This window comes from Sebastes fasciatus, chromosome 6 (assembly GCF_043250625.1).
Source record: "Sebastes fasciatus isolate fSebFas1 chromosome 6, fSebFas1.pri, whole genome shotgun sequence".
Lineage (NCBI taxonomy): Eukaryota > Metazoa > Chordata > Actinopteri > Perciformes > Sebastidae > Sebastes > Sebastes fasciatus.
The window spans coordinates 26,425,717-26,446,087 of NC_133800.1; the positions used below are offsets into that span (position 1 = coordinate 26,425,717).

The 20,371-nt window shown below is 40.6% G+C and overlaps 1 protein-coding gene across 4 annotated transcripts in view; it reads left to right on the forward strand.

Moving 5' to 3' along the window:
- LOC141769589 (metal transporter CNNM4) overlaps positions 1–20,371 on the forward strand; it is a 58,949-nt gene continuing 38,578 nt past the window's right edge. For 2 of the 4 annotated variants that reach the window (XM_074638821.1, XM_074638820.1), the window contains exon 1: positions 2–1,460. In XM_074638821.1, the coding sequence (XP_074494922.1) occupies positions 50–1,460 (1,411 nt within the window). In that variant the 5' untranslated portion in view covers positions 2–49. Of the gene's footprint in view, positions 1,461–20,371 lie in introns of all 4 variants that reach the window. The other 2 variants (XM_074638819.1, XM_074638822.1) reach the window with 2 other exon arrangements.

A 20,371-nucleotide genomic window follows, 5' to 3' on the forward strand; every position in this document is an offset into this window, starting at 1 on the left:
CAGTTCCCCCCGTTGGGTTGAGCAGCAGAGAGAGAGAGAGCAAACAAACATGGCGGTAGACTCGAGTGGACGGAGGTTCACTCTAACTTTACTCGTCTTTTCTTGCGTTTTTAGCGGCAACAACGCAGAGGAGGCGGCGGCGGAGTCGAGATTATACCCGCGGATACTCGGCATGAGGCTGGAGACGAGCGTCAAGCCCGCGGCGACCACCCAGAAAGGTGTTATCCAGGTGACCGAGGGCAGCGACACCGAGTTCAGGTTCTACGGACTCCACTTACGCCCCAACAGCTCGGAGCTCATCAAGTTCACGGAGCTCTACTCCAGCGAGACAGTTGATGATGAGTTAGGTTCCATTTCAACCCCAATTAACAGGACTTGTCCCGAACTCACTAAGGATATAGACGTGAAGGGGCTCATGAGGGTTACCAACAGAAACACCTCCGGAGTGGTGAGCCTCCGGATCAAACAGCTCCGCAAGACCGAGGTGGTAAAGGTGTTCGGCTTGTGCATCCAGAGTAAAGAGGAGGAGGATACGTGGTACCTGCTGGATGCTAAGGACGGCAGAGTGCGGGTTGTGGAGGTGCCGCAGTCTCTGCTGCCAGTCTGGCTGCAGGTGATCATCATCTGCTTTCTACTGGTGCTGTCCGGCATGTTCAGCGGGCTCAATTTGGGTCTCATGGCTCTGGATCCGATGGAGCTGCGCATCGTGCAGAGCTGCGGCACCGATAAGGAGAAGAAGTACGCGAGGAAGATCGAGCCCATCCGCAGGAAGGGCAACTATTTGTTATGCTCGCTGCTGCTGGGTAACGTCCTGGTGAACACCACGCTCACCATCCTCCTGGACGACCTCACCAAGTCTGGGATAGGCGCTGTAGTTGCTTCCACTGTGGGCATTGTTATCTTTGGTGAGATTGTGCCACAGGCGTTGTGCTCCAGGCACGGTTTGGCTGTCGGTGCGAACACCATCCTAGTCACCAAGTTGTTCATGTTGTTGACTTTCCCTCTGTCGTGGCCCATCAGTAAGCTCCTGGACTGCGTGCTGGGGCAGGAGATAGGCACCGTGTACAACCGGGAGAAGCTGGTGGAGATGCTGAAGGTCACCGAGCCCTACAACGACCTGGTGAAAGAGGAGCTCAACATGATCCAAGGAGCGCTGGAGCTCAGGACGAAAACCGTGGAGGATGCCATGACGGCGATAGGCAACTGCTTCATGATCCACAGCGACACCGTGCTGGACTTCAACACCATGTCCGAGATCATGGAGAGCGGCTACACGAGGATACCCGTGTACGAGCACGAGAGGTCCAACATCGTGGACATCCTGTACGTCAAGGACCTGGCCTTCGTGGATCCGGACGACTGCACCACCCTGAAGACCATCACCAAGTTCTACAACCACCCGGTGCACTTCGTCTTCCACGACACCAAGCTGGACTCCATGCTGGAGGAGTTCAAGAAAGGTTTGTGGAGATCTCTGTGATATAGTTGTCATGCAAGTTAGAGACACATTTAATGGATGTCCAAGACAGGCAGTGATGGAAGAAGTACTCAGAACTTAAAGTAACAAAAAATACCCTGCTACAAGTAAAAGTCCTGCATTCAAAATCTACTTAAAATCTACTTAAAGTACTGAAAGTTGCTGGAGATCTCTGTGATATTTGTCATGCAAGTTAGAGACACATGTAAAGTAAATAAACCCCCTCCATGGATGTCCAAGACAGGCAGTGATGGAAGAAGTACTCAGATCTTAAAGTAAAAAAAACAAATACCCTGCTTGACGTAAAAGTCATGCATTCAAAATCTACTTAAAATCTACTTAAAGTACCGAAAGTTGAAGTACTAATCGTGCAGAATGGCCCATTTCAGCTGGACTCCATGCTGGAGGAGTTCAAGAAAGGTTTGTGGAGATCTTGTGATGTTGTCATGCAAGTTAGAGACACATTTAAAGTAAATAAACCCCCCTCCATGGATGTCCAAGACAGGCAGTGATGGCAGAAGATCTTAAAGTAAAACAATACCCTGCTACAAGTAACAGTCCTGTATCAAAATATACTTAAAATATACTTAAAGTACCGAAAGTTAAAGTACTAATCGTGCAGAATGGCCCATTTCAGCTGGACTCCATGCTGGAGGAGTTCAAGAAAGGTTTGTGGAGATCTTGTGATGTTGTCATGCAAGTTAGAGTCACATTTAAAGTAAATAAACCCCCCTCCATGGATGTCCAAGACAGGCAGTGATGGAAGACAGATCTTAAAGTAAAAAAAATACCTTTCTACAAGTAAAAGTCCTGCATTCAAAATCTACTTAAAATCTACTTAAAGCACCAAAAGTTAAAGTACTAATAGTGCAGAATGGCCCATTTCAGCATAATGTTTATTATTGGATAATAATTAGAGATGCATTAATGTGTTCATCACTCATTCAAATTAGCTCCAGCTGCACTGCTGAGTAGCTTAATTTATAAAAAATACATCATCATTAATTCGTTGATTTGGATTCGTATTAATAATCTAAACCTGCAACGTAACTAAAGATATCAAATAAATGTAGTGGAGGAGTAGAAGTATTAAGTAGCATCAAATGGAAATACTCAAGTAAAGTACAAGTGCCTCAAAACTGTACTGAAGTTACTTGAGTAAATGTACTTAGTTACATTCCACCACTGAAGACAGGTAGCAGGTATTTGTGGCCCGGAGAATCAGGTGTAACTATTTTTCTTACCAATCAATACCTTATTACCATGTCAACACAGTTGATGGGAATTTGCCTCAGTGCATCTCTTAAAAACAGACAAAAAACACACACAAGTAAATAAAATATTGAGGGTTACCACATTTATACATTATTTATACATACATACTATGTTATATTATTATTAATAATATATTATTATGATTATGCCATCAGCCCTTGTTTGAGCCCGCTGGACAGCATTATATTACATTATATTATATTATAATATATACATTATTTATACATATACATACATACACACTATCATAAAATGATAAAATCTTAATTAGGGCTGCATGATTTTGAAAATATATATAATTGTGATTATTTTGACTGGTTGCAATTATGATTTGTGACATTAGAGGGAATGATAATTTTTGCGTCATTATTCTAATTTTCATTGAAAGACATATTAAAATGATTATGGTATGTTTTTTGCCGGGTTCTGTACCAAAAAAATATGTGTTCTAATGTCTGCTAAGGAGTGACAGAAATATTGACACCATACAGTAACAGTGCAGTTCATTTTGACGTTTGGTTGTGTATGGGACGGTCAGAGGTTTTGGCAGACCGGATCCTCATTTTTGATTCTTTACTTTGTAGTAGTCAGTGTGTGTTACAATTGCATTACTACTCCTCTTTCCTGGTACGATTTTCCTGTGTTCAGCAAATATCCCCGTGACTATTTAAACCTTTCCCTCCGTCAGATTATTAATTTAGTTGTGTTTCTGATGGATAATACACAAATCGCAGCTGCACACGTCTTCGGTATCACGCTGAGTTCAGTCTGATTTAAGTGATCAGTGTATAAACAAGGAGGTTATAGCTGAGCTTGACCTTTGACCTCTTTGTGGAGTAGGCCAAATAAGGGATAATGTGCAGCGAGCCGGTCACTGTTGTGAAATAAATAAACAGACAGACATAAATAGACAGGGCGATGCGGCACCCCGACTCGAGGCGGAGGGGTCTTGCCCCTGAAGGGGTTAATTTCACAATAATGACCCGCTAGCTGTACATTATCCCGCTTATTACACGACTACTTACTTAAGAAATCAATAATTTGACACAAAAATGGTCCGCCAGAGTTCAGAACTGCATCCATAGCAATGGTCTGTTATACATAGCAACGGTCTGCTATAAAGAAATAACAGACCATAAAACGCTGTGATTAATTTTTTTGTGTTTGCCTGTAGATAAGTGATAGAATAATGTGTATGTGTCCAATACGTGGTTTTAATTTTTGTCTTTTTTGCTGATGCTCTTATCCAGAGTGTCAGGATGATGTTCAGTGCAATGAAACGGCCGTGGTCGCTATGTGCATCAAGCATTTTATTAGGAGACAGTATCTGTCTGCCAGACTCCCTCGTGTTTTGAGTATTTGATGTCAAAGTCATATTAGTTTTACATTTCAAGCTGGTGTTAGGCTGGTAGTATTTGCTCTGAGCTTCAGGAGGGATACTGAATCAAGTTGCCATCTTATCATTTCAGCCTGTAGAAATTCTTGGATTACAAAAAGAAAGAAAGTAGGTTTATTTCTTGCAATCCAAACAAGGTAAACAATATTGTTTTTTTATGCAAAAGTGAAAAGTACGCTACATTTCCAACCGTGTCACACGGGAAGGCATATAAATACCACGACATTACACGGGCGTGTCATGAGTACGCATTTTAGCCTTTTAGCATGTCATTTGTACGCCACGCAAACGTCCGCAGTTAGATTTAGTCAAGAAAATCACAAACTTAGGTTCAGGCAAGAAAACCACTTAGTTAGAGTAAGGAAAAACATCATGGTTGAGCTTAAAATAAGTACGTAAACTAAGTAAAACGCGTACAGAAACAACTATTGAAGACATGTCACAAACGCCAATAAAATACATACTGTAACTTACAAAACAAAACACCGGTCAACAACAGTTTCCAACACCGGTCTCCTGGTTAAAAGTCTGGTGTTTGTTGGACACATCCACCTCCCCACTCACCATAAGTGTTCTTTCTGGCTTTTTATATAATGTCACTAGCTCTTATCCTTATCTGACAACTTAAGTTACTTTTCAAATTATGATTTTTGCACCCAAAACATATGGAAGTACAGCTGAAACGAGTAGTGGATTAATCAACTAATCGAAAAAGTGCTATTTTAAGCAACTATTTTGATAATCCTTTAGTTCTTTTTCATGCAAAAAATGGCAAACATTTTATGGTTCCAGTACAGATGTGGTATTGAGACTTTTTGCACATGTTTTGTGATTTGTGATATCAAAAACACTTCCCTGTTTTACTTCTCTCTTTCGCTGCTTTTCCTCTTTCGAAACACACACATGTGCACACTCCCTCTCTCAGGAGGACGTACACACACTGACGCCATCTCCCGCAGGGATATATTTTTCCTTTTCTCAGGCATCTCGTCTCAAGGTCACAGACGGTAGACTCGCTTGCTTTGTCTATATCTCAGCACAGCGAGGAGGAAGGAGTTATTGCCTTTCCAGTAACATCAGTATCCGACTGTAAGACGTAGTAATGAAGTTAAAACAACACTGAACTCTGTCGGCAGCCGCAGCTCCGTCTTCATGCCAGCATGGTTTTGTCTCACTAAATGCATCTCAACTGAATAACTGTCTCTTAATTCGCATCTTTCACCGTCACTTATCTCAGATCAGATCGCTGTAGATTGACTTTTGAGTTGCTGTAGTGGGAGTGCACGGCGCTGTGTGACATTTGGCCAAGGAACGGCTCTGCGGCTCATCCTAGCAGGCTTGGCTGGCGAGGTGGGAGGGATTGGCAACGAGCTGCAGTGCCTACACACACACACACACACGCACACACACACACACAGGCTGCACAGAGAATTGAAAACAATCTACATCGGCTCAAAGCTGAACAGAGAGATTTACTGCAAGCCGTTATGAGAATATACTCAGTTGCTTTGCATAAAGTGTTTGAGTATCGCAATGGAGAAAGCCCTCGGTGCCTCTTATTACTGCACGAGAAATACAATTTTTTGAAGACCTTAAAGTAATAATGAATATTTTCACAAGAAATGATGTCAAGTAAAAGGATGTTGCCCTGTCTCCAGCATCCTATGTTACTTTATTTTGAGTAAAGTCATATTCAAAGTAAGTTCAGTGGAATTTAAACATCTGGTACTCCAGTTTTAGTCATATTATAGAAAGGTATTGTAGACACGATGAGCAGAACAAATTTTCTCTTATTTTTGTTCGTATCCACGATTTGTTCTTATTTTGTTGCAGCAATTTTTTATTCACACACGGCACAACATCTGCCCTATAGTGTTTAGGGGGCAGTCTTTGGGGTGCGTTACCTAAGCTAATACCTGCCCTTATATAGTGTTTAGGCGGTGTTACCTACGCTAATAATAAACAATCTGCCGCACGCCTCCAATTAACGATCAAGTGGGATTCATCATTCAGCACACCTGGGTAAGAGCAGATTTGGATGGTTAAGAACATTTGGTGCATCTGGAGATGACTTCTCTCATTTTTTTTCTCTTAACAGAAATCTACAAAATAATGTAAAGAGAAATTTACGAGAATGTTACTGCGCGAGGCCCATTAACTCATTAATGGGAATAAGACTTAAGGGCCGTTGCTGCATTTTGCAAAGCTTTGGGCGATGCAACTGCTTGATGACGTATGGGCTCCCTTCAAGCTGTACCGTCTCATGAATCTTGAACAGCTGGAAACCTAATATTTTGCTAAATTTGCACAAAGAGAGTTGAGGAATGACAGAAAAATGGAGTTGAACATTGCGGGAAAGAGCTGATGATGTGACATTGTGTGTTGTTGGGGGAATCTGTAGCAGGTGGGAGGGGAATGTAAACACGAGTAGCTACCATTGAAACGGCAGGTCATTTCAGTTGGAGCAGTGCAGTCCGTCTAATCAGTGCTTTTACTTCTAGTCAGTTCATCAACACTTTTACACAGTGTGTTTGGTAGCTTATAAAATAAAGAGTTCAGCAAGACATAGAGCCACAATCCACCAGACACTCGATGAATATTTAGAAGATGAGAAGCAGGAAATAGATAAGATCTGCTATCACATGCAAGCAGCTAAGAGAGACTTCAAGATTACACGGTTGCACATTAAGCCTGTAATTCATGACTAAACACTTTATGCAGTCTCTCCTCTATACATGAATGCCACTCAAACGTAGAGTTATGCATTGACATTGTTTATTGCCCGAACACCGTGTAACACCGACTAACGCGGCAGGCCTAATTTGGACAGCACTACAAAATGGTGAACTCACTATATAGTCCACTACAGTGAGTGATTTCGGACACTGCCATGGTAGTTGCTTGCTGACACTGTTTGATCTGGCAAGTGGAACAAAAACACAGCACAAGTACTTCATTCCAAAGAAGCTGCAAAACATTGTTTTCTTTCACCACTCCAGCCTCCACGCTGTGACCGTGTTGACGTGGTAACGTACAGGCTTGATTGGCCGCCAGCCTCTCCTTTGACCCGACTCCCCGCTTCCATCTCAAGTTCCTTTCGCTTGCCGCTTGACATCAGTTACCACGGGGACGGCATCCAACAGTGTGTACACAACCTGTTTCTTTAGGTTGTGCTCTTTATAATCAAATCTGTCTCTGTCAGCGCAAGATTTTAAACTGTTTAAAGTTCAGTTCTTGAATAGACAGATATAAAAGTCATCAATACTTTATATTCTGACATTTCTCCTTCACTCTGTGTGTGTGTGTGTGTGTGTGTGCTCGACAACCTTTTCAGTCAACATGATATGACCTTTCAGATGGACTAGGAAGTGACCTTTTTAGATGAGATGAAATTTTAATGACACACTGGCTGTCAATGCTGGAAATAATAACAGCAGACATCAAAGAAAAAGAGAAAATATGTAAGAAAGGAAACTTTTTTTATGCGTGTATTAATAGAAGAGGATTTGGATTGTGGAAATTAGAGGTTCAAGTTGTAGAGCATGCTGAGATTTACTAATAACACACCGACAGCACCCATTTGTGCCTCTCATGTACTCATCTTTACTTGCAGTTAGGTTTAAATTCATGCACTCTCGGGACATCAGGCACAATTTAGAAAACACACAAACACAAGTGAACCATGAATTCACTGGAGGCTCATCACACTCTGTCAACAGACAAACAGTCACATGTTGGACCCTCAAGCAGCGTGTTGTATTAGCCTACATTTCGGCCTCAGGGGCTTTAAATAATACCAGTATAGATCAAGTAAAAAAAACATGTAAGACAATCTTTCTTTTGTGTCTTTTTATAGGAGTCTTACCAGTTTTTTTTCATATTGATGGGGATAATGAAGAAGGCACAGCCCAAACACAGTGCAGCTGTAGTAAAATCGAGGATATGGCTGGACTGTGTATGGTCAGTCTGTGAATTTGTTACACAAATAGTTAGTGGTCATGTCCATAATGTTAAATCCAGTAATGGTACATGTCCACAGCCTCTGTCCTTTCCACGCTTCCCATTCATTGTCTACGTAAGCAGCCGTGCAATGCATTCTGGTAGCGTGGCGAGATGGGCATCCGGCGCGACACGCTGCCTCTGGAAACTCCCTAGAAAATTTTTAAATAACCGCTGTCGATCCAAAATAAAGACTGATTTAGCAATTGCATGGCTTATTTCTCGCATAAAATGTTTTCAGAAACACGTTTCGGAGAACTATTTGCGATATAAGAGAAGAAAATTTCCAAACGAGCCGCCATGTTGCTTCTGGTTTGAGAGCAGGGAGCAGCTATTTGTTTATTCTCACACTCATGTCAACAAACATCCTTTTCAATAGTAATTTCATTCCTTAAAGTAACTATTTTTCTCAAAAATTTGTAAAATAATATTGAATTGAACAAAGAGCTGAAGCAATTAATTGAATATTTCAACTGGGGCTTTGAGAAATTGTGATCGCCATTTTTTAAAAACTTTTTTGTGACATTTTATTCACCACATCTATTAATCAAGAAAATAATCAACAGATTTATCGATAATGAAAATAATCGTTAGCTGTAGCCATAGTTGAACATAAAGCTAGTGATGCATCGATTCTTCTTTTTCAGTCACGTTACCGATACCTGGGCTTTGGGTATTGTTTGATACCGAGTACCGATCCGATACCAGTGTTTGATTAATAAGCTGCACGCCTCACTGTGTGGAAGTGACTGGGATCATTCTTTTATGTCTAAGGCAACATCAGACTTGACTTAAACATTGCTTTCCTAACTTTGTAAAACAAAATGTAACAAATAAATAGATATATATGAATTTACTGAATTTTTATTAATTATTAAAATAATAAATCGTACACCAGCAACTTGATAAAATATCTTCAAAATTAACAGGAATTACAATTCAAATGTAACCTTTTTAATGCAGTAACAAATTGGTCAAAACCTAAACAGGAATTAAAATTCTAGTATATAATGTATATGGTATATAAACATAGAACTGAATTTAATTGAATATCTGTTCCAGCTATTTGAGTCGGTATCGGCCCGACATCCGATCCACTATTAGTATCAATGCATCCCTACATGAAGCCGATGGATATCAATAAGATAACAATGTTAACAACAGCTCTGTAGTGCCAGTAACTACTCTACACAATGCTCAAAGTCACTGATTAAAAAATCAGTTTTGCAAACATATTTGTTTTTTTTATCACTATGAGAGTTTAAATCAGGTAAATAACTAGTATTTTTTTCTTGTGTTGGAGAAATAACTGCCAAAACTTGAAGGTCCTTTTTTAAAAGAAACAACTAAACAACACCAATTATAAAGTTTTGTTTAGGCCTCCTGGTTATTTCTGTAGATATATCAGTTGCAAATACTGCACTATTTATTATGATTTGTGAATCTACATTAGATTGGATGTGAGTCAGTATGCAGGTCTAAGACTAAACATAACATTCCTATTGAACCTTAAACACTTTGAGCCTCTCAGGAAATGAACCCGCTCGTGTTTTGTTTGTGGTTGTCAGGACCGTCTGCATTGTCTGCCGTTTATCAGTGTTTTTGGGCACTTATCTGGCCACCCCGCCCAGCCTTTAGGAGCCTGTTATGTGTGCTATGGTTTAATGACCGTTAGTCTGTTAGGTAGCAGTTTGTATCTCAAAAATGTCTCAGCAGGTTTCAGTGAAAACTTAGTGGGTCAACAAGTGGTTCGGTTTTGGTACAGATTAAGGATCTTTTAAAAAGGAGTTCACAACTCCTCTTTCAGATTCTAAAGCTGCGAGATAGTTTTGGGTTTTGAACTGTCTGTTGGACAAAACAAGCACTTTGACAACATCACCTCGGGCTCTGGAAACTAAAGCTGCAAAAATTGAACAATTAGTTTTCAACTATTAAATGAATCACCGACTACAGTATTTTGATAATCAAGAAAATTAAAAAAAAGTCAAAATTCTCTGATTCCAGCTTCTTAAATATGAATATTTTCTGGTTTCTTTACTCCTCTGTGACAGTAAACTGAATATATTTGAGTTGTGGACAAAACAAGACATTTGAGGACGTCATCTTGGGCTTTGGGAAACACTGATCCACATTTTTCACCATTTTCTGACACTTTATAAACCAAACAACTAAACGATTAATCGAGAAAATAATCGACAGATTAATCAACAATGAAAATAATCGTTAGTTGCAGCCCTACTGGAAACATGGGCGTTTTTCTGTATTTTCTGGCATTTTGTAAACTAAACGATCAATCAGTGTAAGAACGGAAGTACGCAAATTGAGACACAGCAGAAGTATTACTCTGTTAGTGTTGTGGGAACTACAAAAATAAAAACAGTCCACCGGTGTTAGAGCGTGGAGCGTCTTCCCTCACAAACAATCTTTGACTGAGTGCAGACACCGGCTTGCATAGAGCACTTTAAGGAGGCAACAGACAAGTGTCATTTTTGACTTGTCATCAACTTACTCACAGAATTAGCGACAGCTGATATGATCTACCGCTGGCGACTTTTGTCATTTAAACCTGCAAACGTGATGGGTAGAACATTGTTGAAATAACACATTTAAAGGATTGTTCAGATGGCGGTGCTTTCTAGTTCTTTTCTTGCCCTACCCTCTTTTATCTTTTATTTATTTTATCAATACTTAACCGTTCGCTTCGTCATGTGCTCTGACAGCTTTAACACGCTCCCATTCCAAATGAGACTGAGCTTGTGACACTCCCTACAACATCGTCATTTACTACATTCCTTCCTCACCCCCTCGCCTGAACTCTTAATCTAACCTAAACCTAATCTCAACTCTAATCTCGACCTTTAACCCACATGCTATCCTATGTGCACCTGACTCTTTAAGAAGAAATATTTACTCTCTGCCTCTTTTTTAAGTATAAAAGAACAGAGTTTTACAACTTTGAGTAAAAGGTTACCCAATCTCCGTCTGATAAGGTTGTCACAGGGTAGACCTGAATGTCCACTCCTCTTTTTCTATAATAGGTGTGTCTCTCTCTCTCTCACTTTTCCCTCCATCTCTACCTCCAATTATCGTCCCGTTTCTGTGTCCTTGTTCTTCTGTCTTTTGTTTTGTCTATCTACGAAAGAGCACTTTGACTCACTCTTGGCAGTGAATTAAATGTGAAAATACTAATAGTCTTTATTGCTGCAAGAAAAACAGTTTGGAAAAAAGCCGTTTTCATTGTTATGTAACAACCGCTATGTTCACATTAGAGCTGGAGGTGTGCCAGTAAAGTGAAAACATGGGAGGACTCGCAAAACGAGAATCTCCCAGACAAACTGAACATCCTGGAAACATTGTCAAATCCCTCCTGAATTATTCACAAGAAGCTGTTTATGAATAAATTTGAGACAGGAAATAGGCCATGCAGTTGTGGTATCATGTTTTGTTTAATTAATTGTTAAAGGATCAGGAGTTTGGAGGAGACTTTTGAGCTCTTATCCTATCACTTTGGACATTTTGTAATCAACATGTGAACCATAAAAAGATACTTCTAGTGACATGTTTTACATTTTTGATCTGAAGCTCATCAAATTTGTGGTAGAGATTCAAGATTCAAGCCCTTTATTGTCATTGTGTAGTACAACAATATTAGATTGTGACAGTCCCAAAGGTGCTAATGAGAAGATAATACAATATAAATATAAAATATATATATAAAGATAATACATAGATATATACATAAAAATACAATATGTACATTGGCGAGATGCCAGATGCCAGATTATTGCACAATGTGTCCATCAGATAATTATTTCACAATAGCGTTCAGCATATTGTTATTGCACATGTCCGTAAACAGTTCAAGTTTGTGATTCATACATGATTAGTATTGCACATGTTGACAAGTCTTATTACACGTGTTCATCTCAGACAGAGGAGATGTCAGAGTTCAGGAGGTTTATGGCAGTTGGGAAAAAGCTGTTTTTAAGTCTGTTTGTGCGGATTGATCTGAAGCACATGCCTGATGGGAGGAGCTTAACAAGTTGTGTCTGGAATGAGTGATGTCCTTGATGATGTTTTTTGGCCCTTCTCATACAGCGAGTGTTTTGAAGGTGGTCGAGTGATGGCAGCTCAGTGCCAACAATGTCCTGTGCTGTTTTCACAACACGCTGCAGGGCTTTTTTTGGCAGCTTTGGTGCAGCTGCTGTACCAGGCTGTCATGCAGTTGGTCAGGATGCCCTCTGTGGTGCATCTGTAGAAGTAGAGCAGCAGTTTCTTGGGGAGGTAAGCTCTTCTTAGCCTCCTCAGAAAGGAGAGGCGTTGCTGTGCTTTGCCTACTACGAAGTACAAAGTCTAATCTAATAAAACACGGTAAAACACGCGCATCAAGTGTCCGATAGGAATGGGTGCTGGATCAAAGAAATAAAACAGATAGATCCGCACACCAAATAGCTCCCGTTAGAAGGATCTTTACTATGCTTTAAGTTACGTTTCAAGCACCAGGCTCTTCCTCAGACTTCTGATAAGTGCAGAGAGTCGCCATCTTAAATACCCATAATGCATCCAAAAAACACACACGTGACAATACCACACCTGTTATTTTAACATGAAAATACATTATATATTAGACATATGCACTGATAGTATCTCAAGGCTACAGAGAGGTACATTACAAAGATGATGGTATAGAAAGGAACATATCAGTATATACACACAGTATAAATACAATATATAGAATATGTCCCCCCATAAATAAGTACTCCTAAAACACGGCTCTCCGGCTGCATCGCTGTCATATTCAAAATATAAACACATGTGATATACCACCCCTGTTGCAAGTATATACAAGGAAATACATTAAGAATATACACTAATATATAAATCTAGATCGTACAAAGCTATACTAAGTAGATACAAAGGTACATGAAGGAAATTACCTTAAATAGAGGAAAACACACACACACACATATGAACATCTATCTTTGCAACATGGCTAATGCTAGCAGCTAGAAAGCCATGTTGAATTGATTATCAAAATAGTTGATTATTTTGATAGCTGACAACTAATCGATTATTCGTTGCAGCGCTACAAAGAACACTTTTTCTTGCGGCAGTGGTGAAACTTACTATATTCTGTTATAATACCACTTGGAAATGCTAGAGTGAAGAAGTGAATCTGTCTATCATCGCCAAAGAGATGAAGGAGTTTGAACTGAAATATGTTTCTTTAAAAAAACAGAACCAGCTGAAGCTTTTTAAAGCTTTTCACAAAATACCTACCAGCTAACCAGCCAGCTGCATCTCAACAGCATTCTCTGCTACTGGCATTTTCTTTGCAGGTAGTTGTGTGTCTGTCAACAGACATTTGACTTTCTGCTTTTAAGAGACAACCCCTCAGGTGTCCTGCTGAGTCACAGAGAGTAAACTTTCACTCACTCACGCTTATTTTAGCTGACTTCTCCCGTCTCTAGTGCTCTGATTTCATCTATGGCCGATAAAAACTGAATGATTGATTTGGGTCTCTTTTATTTTCACTGTTACGTGTGACCGCTTCTAAAAACACTCTATAATCTAAAAGACAGACCGCTACACAGACAGATAATTCTTTTATCTCTTAAAAAGGTTCACTGACGGCTAAGAAAATATATTCTTACATCGTCTGCTGCTATTTTTAGACTATAAAGTATGTTTTGTTCTACAAGAAGCACATTTTTGTCATTGATTGTCACACCGTCTTCCTCAGCAGATGGAGTTTGTAGGATTGTAGATTGTTTTATTGAAATGTAAATTTCCATTTTTCTGAGCACTTTAAGGTCTTATTGTCCATTCGGCTTAAAAATCAAGATTGAAAGTTTCATTCTTGAATTTGGGAATTATTAATGATCACTATAGTACACCACAATAATCATTACTTGCAGCCCTAGATGCATGGGTGCCTTGGGAAGTGTGGACTCCAAAGATGGGTGGACCTGGACTACACCACAAACCTTTACTCTGCCTCATTAAGTCTCGTACAATCAGCAGCTGGAAATCAGTAGCCGACAATTTTCTCTGTGATTCTCTCTCTTCTTATCAGCCGCCTGCTGTCTCTCTCTCTTTTCCTGTCGTGTCATTGTAGCTTGAAGTGCTGACGGTGCAGCCGCAGTCCTCTCAACTTCAACTTTTAGTGTGTATGTTGTGTGTGTGTGTGTGTGTGTGTGTGTGTGTGACACACCAACACTTCCAAACTTGACTGCCATAATGATATCAGTCAGCATGAAGAAAGAGCAGCTCAGCACAAATGACTTGATGTCCCAAACACAAGCACACACAGCTGTCTTGTCTATTTGTTTGAACGGATGTTTTTGCTACACATCATATTACACAACACTGGGCCGAATATACTATACATGTAGCAGCGGGGATTCCTCTCAAGTTAAAAAATATTTTAGACGAACAGATCGGGCTGGAAACTTTTTAGTTTCAGGTTTTTATTGGCAACAGGTGCAATAACCAAAAATATACTTTATATGTACTTACTGGCCTCAATATAAACACATACTCTGCACACAAACTGTATCATAGAAGCTTTAAAGTTACTACCATAGACTGTATACAAGTCATCTAGGTTTTTGGCCGTCATCATCTTGTTTTTTTGCAAGTGACGAGAGGGTGGAGCTAAGTACAACCGAATGCTAAGTAAGATATGATTAGGTTATAATTAACTTTTATGAACTGAAAACAGACTGTGAAAGGGTTAAAGTTGTAAGACGAAAACATGGACAGCTCCCAGACCGGACAACGCCGTGTTAGCGACCTGTCAATCACAAGGTAGACACGCCCTATAGCATACTGCTTTATGGTCTATTTGACTCTAAATGGGACCATAATTTACTAAATGAACATCATGCTGTATTGAAGAAGACTTGAAACTAGTGATTGAGACCTTAAACTCATGTTTACAATGTTTACTGAGGTAATAAATCAAGTGAGAAGTAGGCTCATTTTCTCACAGACTTCTATACAATCAGACTTCTTTTTGCAACCCTGCTGGCTATTAGAAAGAATTTATGTTTAAGGCACTTCTGCATTGGTTTCACATCTCAGACCTTGGTTACTACAAGGAACTTTAATTTTGTGCTGATTTTGGAGACCCCTGCGGACAAAAGTGGTAGTGTTCCCATGAGCACCTCTGTTTTGTGTCGTAAAGATCTGCAGCTGCCAGACTCCCTTTAGAAAACCTCTAATTGTACTGCAGCAGGGTCTGACGGTCTGCCCCGCTTAGTCCTGGTTCTGGTTCTCCTCTGCCTCACCTCCCTCCATGGGTCCAGTAATACAGCCTGGGCCTCCAGCAGCGTGGTGTTGGTGTTGGTGTTGGCTCCTAGGAAGCGGGTAGTGAGCTCCATATCCGGAGCTCTCCACCTTCTGGCGGAGCTCCAACTGCAGGTTGAGGCGGCTGTGAAGCCGGATCTCGGTCTGTCCACGTCGGGCTGCTCACTGCCGGAGGCCGCTCTGGAGTCTGAGCTGAAGGAGTTTCTGGTCAACCTGCACGCCGTAAATCATTTCGTCTGATGTAACGGGGAATCAGACCTGATGACAGGCATTAAGGTTAACTTTATAGAAATAGCCAAGCTTCTCGCTCATGGTCTTGCTTAGTTATGTAGGTCTTATAGAGACCTCAGTATTAAATTAAGTCTGTTTTATAACCAAAAGTACCTTGTTGTGAGTTTTACAGCAAACAAAGAGAATGAAGTCAATATCTGATCAGAAAATCTACAACTAACAATCTGCATCTAACAGTTATTTTCATTATCGACTAATATGATGATTATATCTCGATTCATTTGTTTGTTCCTAAAAAATGACAGACAATTATGAAAAATGCTCATCAAAGTTACACAAGTTGACATGTAATAAAACTAACGATGAGTCGTTTAATTGATCAGGTGATGGAAAAATTATTTATTTTAATAATCAGTTAATTGTTTAAGGTGTTTTTTTATGGAAAGATAACAGGCATTCTCTGGTTACAGCTTCTTCAATGTGAAGCTTTGCTGCTTTACTCTGTTTTTATATCATTTTAAACTTAAAATCTTCAGGTTTTGGGGCTGTAGGTCGGACAAAAAAAGACATTTAAAAAAAAAAATCAAGAAAAAAATCAACAGATTTTCATCAGTTGCAGACCTAGATTGGTGCTGTAATAACTTCACGCAGTCTCAAAGGTGAAATACTGCTGTGCACCATCTGGATGTCTGATAAACCTTCAAACTTGGTTTATATTTCATCTCCCCACTGATACTCTTTGGCAGCATGTCCACACCAACGCACCCCCTTGATTTTCTTTTTTTATGCCGTGCTATTTGAGGTCTGAATTCAGCCTAAAACTTAACATTTCACCGCCTCTGTTGTAGCCAAAAGTGGTGAGCATGTTGACACGATGCAGGGAAGTAGTTTTGTTTCTAAAATCAGTAATTCATTTTCAGAATTAAAGCCATTTCTTTACAGCCCCACTGTACCGGAGTAGATTTATCTGCTCCACTTGTAGCTGGAAAAACAGGTTGGAAGAGCTTGACCTGTCACGCACAACAAGCTTTTGTGTGTGTTTGTACTGTATTTACGTGTGTGTGAGAGCGTGCTTATTTGCAGCCATGCATTTTTGTTTCATCCCCGCACAGCGCGCATGTTTTGCAGTCGGTGGCTGTGGTTAGAGCTGCTGATATGTGGCTGGCCAGTTGGGTTTTGTGTGTGGGCGGTATGCGTGTGGCATTCCTTTCCTATACAGACTCATCGCTCTCCCCCTCGGCCTTTTGTCGTTGATGTTTCATGTCAACAAACAGGCCGGCTCGCAGGCTGGTGACGGAAAAGCCAGAGGGCAGAGAAACAGACTGGAAGGTCGCCCGACCTGCTGGGAATATCTGTGTGTGTTCAATTAATGATGAAATGAAACTGAGAAAAGCAAACAAATCTCCACATATTAAAAGCTGTGAGCGGGTAATCAGTTAGCAGGACGGAGTCGACACGGAGTTCTCTTCCTGAACTGAAACCACCACATCCCCCAGAAAGCCTGAAGTGTTGAGGGTTATGTGTGGGCAAGTTGTTGTTCATTTCCTTGTTAATGTTGCGCTGTGTGTTGAGTTAAAGAAAGAGAAGTTGCAGCCTGAAGCTGGGCAGGGTTTACAGTTTGTGACAAAGGTCAACGTGTTTCTCGGTTCCTGTTTCGGCAAATTGTTCTTCTCTGCTCTCACGTAGTTTTCTGTGTCCTAGTTTTAAGGACAAAATCAGTGGTTGATTTTCTTTTTTAAGCACAAAATGTCTGCAGTGATCATAAAAATATAACAAATTAATACAGATAGGTAGATAGGTAGATAGGTAGGTAGGTAGATAGATAGATAGATAGAGAGATAGATAGATAGAGAGATAGATACAGTAGGTAGATGGATGATGGATAGATGGATAGGTAGGTAGGTAGGTAGGTAGGCAGGTACAGTATATAGATAGATGGGTAGATGATATAGATGGATGGATAGACTTTATTTTGACTTTCAAATTCACCTCCAGTGTAATTCCAAGCTGGAAAGCATACACGTATAACAAAAAGCCAAGCTGAGAGCAGTTAATAAAGGATTAGTACGCCAAAGCAGGTTTATATGAAAAAGTGACATGAGTGACGACGTCAGAGGTGACCAGTTTCAACATTTTACAAAGTCAAGGAGCACCGACGGCAATCACTGTCACCTCAGCTCACATCCTGTAGAGAGGATGAGCGATGGAGGGATGGTTTTTACACCCCAAAAGTGACAGCTGTTTGTATTTCTGTGTGCGCCCGAGGTGAACGTGCTGCACTGAAACACACATCTCAGCAGCTACAGACACACAGGAGCTTGGGGACTCTGTGGGTTTTTTTAATTGTAGACTCAGCTGACACAGGTCAGACACTGAATACATGAAGCAGCCTGTACTTGGCTGAACTTCCTTGTGCACTGTGTGTGTCAATACACTCTCAAGTGACTCTCCAGTAACTGGGGGTAAGTATGTCCCCCGGGGTCCTACTTCCTCTGAAATATTGACTCAGCACCACAGGGAGAGGTCTCGCACACACACACAGAGGGCCTTTTCCATTACATGATGTCTCTATTTTTGTTGCCACAGTGATCTTGTGTGGAATGAACAACGATCAGCTAATGAATGTTCTCGGAGGTTTTCCTACTGCAGGACTTTGTTGACTAATGTTCTCCATCATCCCATGAAACTATATCACTCCTCCCTTATGTGATGCACTTCCTCATGAATCTCCTGAGGATTTTAGGGGTTGGAGATGACGCTTAGATACATTTTTGGTGAAAACTATCAGTAGGGCTGAGTATCAGTACTCGATACCTCTTAAAGGTAATCAGGTGAAATCATATCTAGATTAAGGCTGTCAAAGTTAACGCGATAATGCGTTAACACACACATTTGTTTTAACACCACTAATTTCTTTAATGCACCTTGCGATTCTTAGGTTGTAGTGGTCCCAGTTTTAAAGCTAGAGTGAAGATACTGGTATCATATGAAATTAAACCATATGAAAATCCAAAGAATCCATTGGAACCAACCATGTCATACTAGCTTGTTGCAAAGGAGGCTAAATAATTCTCCAAACTTACGCTCAATTTTGGCGAGGAAAAACTGGCACGGCCATTTTCAATGGGGTCCCTTGACCTCTGACCTCAAGATATGTGAATGAAAATGAGTTATATAGGTACCCACGAGTCTCCCCTTTACAGACATGCCCACTTTATGATAATCACATGCAGTTTAGGGCAAGTCATAGTCAAGTCAGCACACTGAGTGAGTTTGTATTTGTATGCTAAATGCAGTACCTGTGAGGGTTTCTGGACAATATTTGTCATTGTTTTGTATTGTTAATTGATTTCCAATAATGAATATATACATACATTTAGCAAGCATATTTGCCCACTCTCATGTTGATAAGTGTATTAAATACTTGACAAATTTCCCTTTTAAGGTACATTTTGAACAGATAAAAAATGGGTGATTAATTTGCGATTAATCATGGACAATCATGCGATTCATCGCGATAAAATATTTTAATCGATTGACAGCCCTAATTTAGATACAATCTGGATATACGAGACTCATTTTAATGCCAGGTGTAAAAAGGGGTCATTATGTCAGACATGTTATAGTCTAAATGATTAGTGGATTTTCCGGGAAAGACCCGGGATAAATTAACTTAAAATTAAAATAATCACTGTTTGTAGCCGACGATGAATGTCCAGCCTCGCTGCTTCCTCTCCAGACTCGTCCAGACTAAATATACCATTCATCACACGCCCACCCCGACATCTCATGTCGTGACATCACAGACTCCCACAGTGAAGCCGGCCTTGTGGGAAATGGATTCCTCAAAGCCCCTCTGCGTTATTCACGTAGTAAAAACCAAGCAAGGTCAAAGCTGAGAATGTGTGGAGTGTGTTTGTGTCATCGTGCCACCAGCGCCCACTTTGCCCGGACACGCAGGCCGACATCAAGGACACACACAACAAAGACAAAACACTTATAGCCTTTGGTCTTCTTTTTAATTGCTGGTCATATGAGCTCTTTGTAAATCCCATTGATCTGCTGCTCTCTTTTTTGGAAACAAAGGACCTTTTTATGATTTCTCGCTCTTGTTTTATGTTACATTACGCCTTGATAGCTCGTGGTTTGGGGAGAATGAGGATAAAAAGTGTCTGTGTGGATGCTTTTTTTAGATGCTGTTTTGACTGACAGTGAGGACCGCTCCTCCTATATTTAGGAATCAAAGCGTTCCTGCTGTTCAAATCCAATCTCTTAATGGTGTGTGTGCCTGAATGTGTATGTTTAAACCAGTTGCTTGCATGTGTATTCCTATATGTTTGTCTGGGTGGAAGGGAGGAAATTACCCACTGGGGGGGACCAAACCTCCAGATATCCTCTTGAGTGCTTCACTCTGGCGGCATCATTAATAATTCAGAGCATCGGCAGAGACCATCTCTGCGCTTGTTTGGACACAAGTCTGCGGCCGGCCAGCCGGCGTCCATGTGCACTTTGAACAGTTTGTCATGTGAAGAGTTCAGCAGGGTGTGTGTGTGTGTGTCTTGGTGTACATGTGTGTGTTTTGTGTTGTACAGTAACGCTCGTGGCCAAAGTCCAGACCCAACCCCAACTGTAACGACCTTTACACATTAACAGGCCATTTGTGGTGCAAGCAGAGGGAGTGG